At 49.6% G+C, this 7835-nt stretch overlaps 1 protein-coding gene across 1 annotated transcript; it reads right to left on the reverse strand.

The window, feature by feature from the left end:
* Nucleotides 1-1888: 1888 nt before the first annotated feature.
* LOC149809751 (uncharacterized) lies at nucleotides 1889-3824 on the reverse strand. Its single transcript, XM_089994629.1, has 3 exons — nucleotides 3550-3824; nucleotides 3050-3301; nucleotides 1889-2360 (listed from the first exon to the last, which is right to left on the reverse strand). Exons 1-3 carry the CDS (start codon nucleotides 3822-3824, stop codon nucleotides 1889-1891), a joined length of 999 nt encoding a protein of 332 aa, XP_089850755.1.
* Nucleotides 3825-7835: the final 4011 nt, after the last annotated feature.

The following is a 7835-nucleotide window of genomic DNA, read 5'->3' on the forward strand; positions in this document are numbered from 1 at the left end:
CCGGCCGGTTTGAATTTTACGGGTTAATTAACTTGCGTTAAACAATCGTAAACAATGGGTAAACAATGGTTAAGTAGTAAGCGAGAGGTCTACGTACCCAATCGTGAGACGGCGAGGTTGCCAAAAGGAAATGGCTGTTCATCTTCCAATGTGTGTGGCTGTTACGTATGACGTGAAAAGCAGAGAATTTGAAGGTAAGGCAGCTCTTCTTTGGCCCAACACAACTGGCTAGGCTAACATGTGTGCACAGCTGCAAGCCTTCTCATGGGCTACTGGCTATGAGGACAGGAGAGCCTCAGGGCATGGACCCAGCCCTGAAATGTGTAGAGATTTAACTGGAAAGTGAACATACCCCAAGGAAACACCAACTTGTTGATGTTTACCAACGCTTGCTATGCTCAAGCTCTTGCTCGTTATGACCAATGCCACCAGGTTCTGCAAGACCACCTTGGCATCAAAGCAAAGGATTGCATGCATGCAACATGATCTTCATGATGTGACTTCCATGTCACACCTTCCCCTCTGGCAAAAGATTTAGGAGCGCAGATGGTTTGCAAGCATGTGCCACCATGCTGTGCCATTTGCTCCAAAGCTGCTGCAGCAGTTCACGTCCCAAGTGAAGAAAGGTGATTTACCGCTCGAGGAGACTAATGACGGATACTATAGGTGGAATTGACCGCTCGCTCCATCTTGTTCGTGTCACAGATCAGCTGAGCTGTTGGACAGCCTGTTCAGCAGTGGTCACGAGAGTTGTCTCGAGATAGAATATCCCAAGAGTTGACATGGAACGGATCACGATCCTCAGTGAGGACCCCAAGACTTGGACCAAATCATCTGCAACACTTAATTTAGTCGTGTTAAACGTGCCTTCTTCTTCTTCAATGAGTTCAGTGTACGATTGACACCAAACCCTAAAGCCTGGATATGGTTACTATGATTTTCAGCTGGTCCGGCAATAATTGAAAGCTGGTCACCGAAAATGTAGCATTTAATCCACTACTTACAAGGTTGCTGGCATTAACATATCCGTCTGTTCTTAGATGATTATTGAGGAGTGTCATGGGATTTGATGAGAATTGCATGATAGCTGTGGCATGTGCCTCAACAATGTCTCGACGAAGCTCACGAGCTTACAAAAAGCAGTGCGTTCAACAATGACGAATCAAACGCAACAATTCTACGAGATGTGTATGTGGTAGTAGAGTATCACCATCTGCCGGACATAGTCCGGTTTACTATTTGCAATGCAAACGGTAACAAAACCTCGTTGGCGCTGGTATAACAGCAATGCCACAAATAAAACGGCTATAGTGTAAGAAGAGTGCGAATTCGAAAGTTAGATCAATGCTACAATCCAGTACACATCTCAGATGCCTCGAGGAGCATGATAATTGAAGCGGATCCGCTGGCACACATTGCACCGTAAGCGACGTGTTCAGCACGTCGTCATCCACGATACCATCTGAGCGTCCTTCCACATCTAGCACACATATTACATGAGATTTAAGTGCACCAGAATGCTCCAGCTTTTCTGGTATCTTGTACTAATTTGCAAAGAGAAATGTTGCCCAGGCCCACAGAACATGAGAGCAGTTGAAATCTAGGGACGTGCACTCTCTCGCAGAGCCCACCACTTGCGGCAAGAGTCTTCTTGCGTGTACACTCAGCCTGATTGTTCTCAGACTGAGTCTCATGCAGCTAACGTGACTAAGGCACACAAAAACCTTCGTGCCAATCCAAAAACGTGAGGCAACAGGCCAGGCTCATCAGTGCAAATAAGTTGCACGCAAAAGCAATCTCCAACAACGTGCGCACGAGTGAAGCTCAAGTCGCTGCCACCTCCAACAAAGTGTGAAGTGCCAAAGGATCCGTCACCAATCACACACACTCAGCGCACACCAGCAGTCTCTGCCTGCACCACCTCACTCACCAGCCGCAGGCGCTGCGTGGCGTCAGATACATGAACACGACGTCCATGACCCGGCAAGATGTGCAGCCAGTCCCATTGCAAGAGCTTTTGGATGCTGTCGAGCTGCTGAGCGATTCCGGCACGATTATATCGTGGAAAGATAGAAATGCGGCCCGCACTATTTGAATACGCCAACGAATCACCTGTGAACATGCTCTTGGAAGCTTTGTGCCACAGGCAAATGCTGCCTCGCGTGTGCCCAGGTGTATGTATGATCAGCACTCCACCTTCTGTGGAGGTCTCAGGAACAGGCGTTCCGTCGAGATTCCACGGCCCAGTCCCCTTGAGATGCACCTCAATGTCCGAGATTGAGCGATTGATTTCTGTGTGGTGCATGACACGTGGACAGCCGAAGTGATTTGCCCACTTGTCGTGATCTGCAATGTCATCACTGCAATGCAGGCATAACAGCTGTCAGCATGCGCGCAAGTGTGGCTAGGCAAGGTACACATTGACTTGAACATACAGCACTTCGATTCATGCCGATTTAGATTCCTTCATGTGGCAGATAGGAGACTGATGATGATGTATTTACAATACTACCGCATCCACATGGAAATTGGCAACTCCAAGAACTACTTGGGAATCAGTGCTATCGTTACCATCACCTGAGACTCACATTAGAAAGATACTCGTAAGTCACTCGACATGGTGTGCACTAGAATGATGGTTAATTCATGCTTTGGCAAAAACTATGTTGGAAAGCATGCAAGAATGTGCCTGGAGACAGCCATCAATCCCATGAACAGGCACAAACCCATTCAAGGATCAGGCATGAACCCATCGAAGGGAGCTGTAGGGTGCTATGCAGTGGCCACCGGGGGGAGGCACGACGTCACTGGGCCGCAAGAAAGGAAAGGCAGGCACAGCGCCAAATCTGGCGGTAGCAAGCAAAGTGTTTGGAATAAGTGTTTGGAATTAACATAGGAAAATGTGTTCCAACATACGAGCTCACAGGCACACGTAATCCAAACCAAAGGGAAGTGTACTGCGAGCGTTGAGACCGCGTAACGGTCGAAACCTCTTGTCAATATTACGAGATGAGCTGTGAAGTCCGAGAAAACAAGTAAGGAAGCGTACATGTGCGAAAGTACTATGTGCTTTACACCACCCAAAGCCTCGATTCGTTTGGCCAGAACTGGGTTGAAGCGGGGGCAATCCATCATGATATTCCCTTCGTCCCGCACAACTAAGTAGCTGGTCGCTGAGAAGGACTTCTCAGAGTGAAAGCCGCAGTGGTACACGCCCGGACATCCGTCAACAGGTATGGGCATGCCGGCCTGGGCTTGCTTCAACTCCTCGCTGTCCCGTTCACGCATATGGATTGATGCTCTGCAATCAGAGTGTCTGTCAAAGTCACCGAACTATAACCCTCGACACCACGTGCTCGTAACCTGCCCTGTTGAACATCACGCAGGCCACATAGCATGCAGTAGTGAGCGCGGTGCCACGACAGGAACGTTCCAGGAACGTACTGATGCAACATAGCTGCTCATCCACCAAATGTGCAAGAAGAGTACAAACACTGCATTGGCGCCCCGTATAACACGCGCATGAAGCATGAGGAAAGCATTACGCACGTTGGGCATGACAGCAGTGCTTGCATGGCCGAAATACGAGACTCCTTGTCTCGCGGTTGGCAAACCACTGAAGACGCCCCATCCACTTGTGCGAACACAGACGGAACCATCCATCGGCACACGTCGCAATCGATGCAAGTGTCGTCTACATAAAACTGACCCGAGACGTTTCCAACTCTCGGAGGTGCGCTCGCCCTTGTCCGCACGTTGCGCACGTTGGAAACCCGTTTCGATACTGTTCCGGCAGCAAACATTGTGCTTGATGTAGCCAGCATAACGCGAATAACCTATAGGTGACCAAATGGCCCTCTTCATTGTCTGATGGGTAAGTAGGCTGCCTGCGCATCGTGCAGGAGCATGTTAAGCAATGGCATAAGACAATAAAACATGTGGTAATGCACTCTGAATCACGTCAACCCTGAGTCGCCTGCCACGCATCATGCGTCGCATGCTAACATTAGCGCATCAGGATTGACAGGAGAACGACTGTTGAGGTGATACGCGCACGTGTGTGAACTATTTCATGAATGTGTCATCACAAAATAGGCAAGGCAAAGCTTCGAGTGAACAGCAGGGTGCATAATTGATGTTGCGCAGCACAGAGAAAATTTCGATCAAATGACGAGTTGTGCTAACAGTTATTGCGCATGTCCTGGCGTGCGCCGGGGTGGAAGTAGGGGTTGAGAGTTTTGGGGTGGAGGGTCCTAGGACAATGGTTCCAAGGCGGAGAACACGAACGCTTGTCAGGTCCCGTACAAGAAATACACAGAGGAGCAGGCCAGCCCCTGCAATCAGGGTTCAGGGCGAATGGTGGCCGACTAATTTGTGATTTTGATGTCCACAACCACGTGAGATATCTAGGTATCAGCATGCCCTTGAAGTTCAGAAAACGGTGACCCTGTACACACCTGGAGGGGTTGCTTGCTATTTGCAGCACAATCCAGTGCGGGAAAGCATGTCATGCATGCGGTGCAGTGCCTTCAAATCGATGAGCATGCATGCCGGGTCCTCATCGCAATGTTGGTGAGGGCGTTTGTTGCCCCAGCAGATGACTTGGTGAACAAGACTGCCAGGCTTTTCAGCAACAATACGGCTGCTACAACACAGAGATCGTCGCCTCGATCTTCTGCACAAGGCATAGTGGGTAAGAGAATGCTTTGGCGAAGTACGACCCGCACCCCTCGTGATATTGATGCACACAATGTGCCAGTTGAGGATGTGCGTGCACCTAGCGCTGCATGGCTTGATACCCGATGGGTTTATTATTCATTAAAGAAAAATGTATGACCTGTTACATGAGTTCCGGGGTACTGAGCGATCTAGCACATGAGCAATGGGCATTCGGACTGACCTTGTATGATGCACGCTGTCAACAGCGACGTTGACAACGCCGCCCCTTTCGGTTGGCATATAAAACTTTGTGACATGCGGTAGGTCAGGGGGTACATGACCCTCTCTCTACCCATGGCTGGAAGGTCGACCAGGGGTCCATGGTTTTCAGGGGGGTGTGGGGTCGAAAATTGGCCCAAATCGACCCCCCCCCCGCTTTGGGACCCCTCTGACCTAGAATGCACTATCTCGAGATAGGGAATCACAGCCCGCATCCAGTCACTATTGCAGCAAATGCTTTGAACTTGCATGTGTTTCGTTGTCTACGTCACTCTTCGGTTGTTGTTGGGCCATTCAGCTGATGTGGGCATGTCGGGAGCTCAAATTGATGTCTCAATGATGTCCACTTGGAGGGGGTAGGGGGTCGAGGGTCCCTGATGGGGGTGCCCGACCCGAGCACCCTCCCATCCGAGCGACTTGAGGGTCAGGGGGCAAGGTTCCTCTGTGAAGCACCTTCATGGCACCCCCTGGCCTACCGCATGTCACAAAGTGTTACATATTTTCAACCCTTTTGCCTAACATGCATGGATGCATGATGTACCTTGCGATTTGCTACAAAGGATGTTCGCTGCATGAATGCTTGTGCATGCTGGGAAACTTCCTACAAGGCTGTATGTCATGCATGCTCTTGCCCTGGAAAAGTCCTTGGCGATCAATTGGAGGGGCAGGACTCAAACGTGCTGCATGCGCATGCGACAGCGACTGTCAAGCTGCAATATGACCGCTCAGATGAGGTGCTTCGGATTGCCATAATGCTGTGGAGAAACATTTGAGAGGCTTAACACGCCAATGATTGCCAGGCTGAACATGCTCAGCCATTTCCATACTCTGTATCAGCCTGAATACGCCATGGTAGGTGAGGGAGGCTCGGAGTGTGAGTTAGCGCCAGCGAGATGTGCTTGGATTTCACAGGGGCAGCGTCAGCACGAAAGGGAAGGGATGCAGCCAAGATGACTTATTTAATTTTGACCGTTTTTTTATCAGACAGCATGGTGGCCGCGAACGACAGCGGGAACGTAGTTGCAAGACGCTATTGCATGGCAGTTCTATCCTGAGATTGTATCTCAGACACATACGCCGATTTGAGTATTGGAACCGTGGAACCTATCGAGGCTGGCACAGATAAAAATGCTCGGAAAAGCTGCTTGCGCAGCTGCTCGTGATGGGACAACTTGGATAGTGATACTTGTATTCCTTAGTGCGCATTCGTGTGCTTCTTTCTTAACTTTGGTTGTGTCGATTCCAGCAGGTCTGATCGCATCGCGTGCCTGCAAATTACTGCGATGCTTCGCGCTTTGCCCTTTTGTTGTGATAAGTGTTTTGAGTTTTATGTTTATCCTATAACAGTGCCGGGAGAATGGGCGTGTTGGAATCAGGAGTACGGAACTTGGAGGTTGCGAACCCTGACCCCAAGGCGGAGGCTTTTTGACATCGCTAGTCCTCGATTGAGCTGCAATGTAGCGCATGAAGTCTTGTTACGTCTACATCAAAGGGAACTGTGCAGATGTCATTTTATTTGACTACACTGCATGCAGTGTTGTTGTGATGCATATGTTGTTCTGTCATTCTATAGCTCCACCTAGTGGACAAAGTACGAAAGGCAAGACGTTATGAGAACAATCCACATGCTTGATTTTTCATGTCATACAGGCGCCGCTAGGCACCAAACGTGCGCCTGGTTGTGTGCGTTGTGCGATGTGAGGACAACCCGTCTGTGGAAATTCGTTCAAGTCCCTTCAAACTCCTTCTACGCAAGCCATCATTATAAGAAGTCTGAAGTACGCGCCAAGGGCTTCGAATCAATAAACAGACAATTGATGCTGAAATAGGGCGGTCAGTACTTGATCGAGATGCCGTACATGTTCTTGCATACTTTTGGAATATACAATGAAAATCGTCCATCCGAAGTTGCGAAAGAAGCACATGTACGCGTACCAAGGAATGCAGTTGTCATTTTACAGGTTGTCAAAATGCATGCAGTTGCGCGAGCAGGTTTTGCGAGCATTACTATCTGTGCCAGCCTCGATAGGCTTCACGATTCCAATACTCAAATCGTACGTACGCAGATACGTATGCTTCCCAAAAGCCACGCACCATGCGTCTCATGTACGTCTAGACTCGCTACCTGACGCAACAGAGGAGTGGGAAAACAGAACGACAAGCTTCCTCTCGATGCCGTTTTGGTGGTGCAGAACTTCAGGGAGAATGTCCAGGCAATAGGGATTGCCATGACATGCTGCAGCGCATGTTACGATGGGTCGAAAAGTGGTTGGGTTCAGTTTGGCAGTGTTTGCCGTGCTTCTGCCTGCAAATGTGCTGTTTGTCATGTTGCGTCGTCCTGATGTCACGGAGACCGCAAAGGCGATTCGTCAACACAGTTGGAAACATGGATGTGAAGACGTTACCGATAATTGTCCGGCCTGGTACGTTTGACATTGCAACATATATATGTTATTGATACTTGACAACATGCGCACGTATGGGCCTCGGGCGGTTTGCAGACTTTGATGTCCAGTAACGGCACGTTGAACCCTGACCGCCCCCTATCTCGAAATACGGGTTGTTGCACGCCTAAAAAAGCACGTTCATTTTTCAAGAAACGCGATAGAATAGTAACTGTATGTGAAGCTACGAGACTCGCGCTCGCTCCAGCATTGCCAGTGTCGACAGCACACATAGGAACGTAGCGCGCTTGCTATCTTCTATAGCAAGTACTTTCGACTTCTACCTCTAGATGCGCAGGGAGTCATCAAAATAGGGTATATACTCGAACAGTGTGGTGCTGAAGCGGGAGCTACGCAACGCTTTGAGCGCAGCGCCGCACGCGCGCAGCGTTTCAAGCCGCGAAGGCAACGTCCGTGGTGCACCTGCTCGCATCTATCACAATCCAGGGGAAA

This window comes from Nuphar pumila, unplaced genomic scaffold, assembly GCF_984573655.1.
Source record: "Nuphar pumila unplaced genomic scaffold, dmNupPumi1.hap1.1 HAP1_SCAFFOLD_791, whole genome shotgun sequence".
Taxonomy (NCBI): Eukaryota; Viridiplantae; Streptophyta; class Magnoliopsida; order Nymphaeales; family Nymphaeaceae; genus Nuphar; species Nuphar pumila.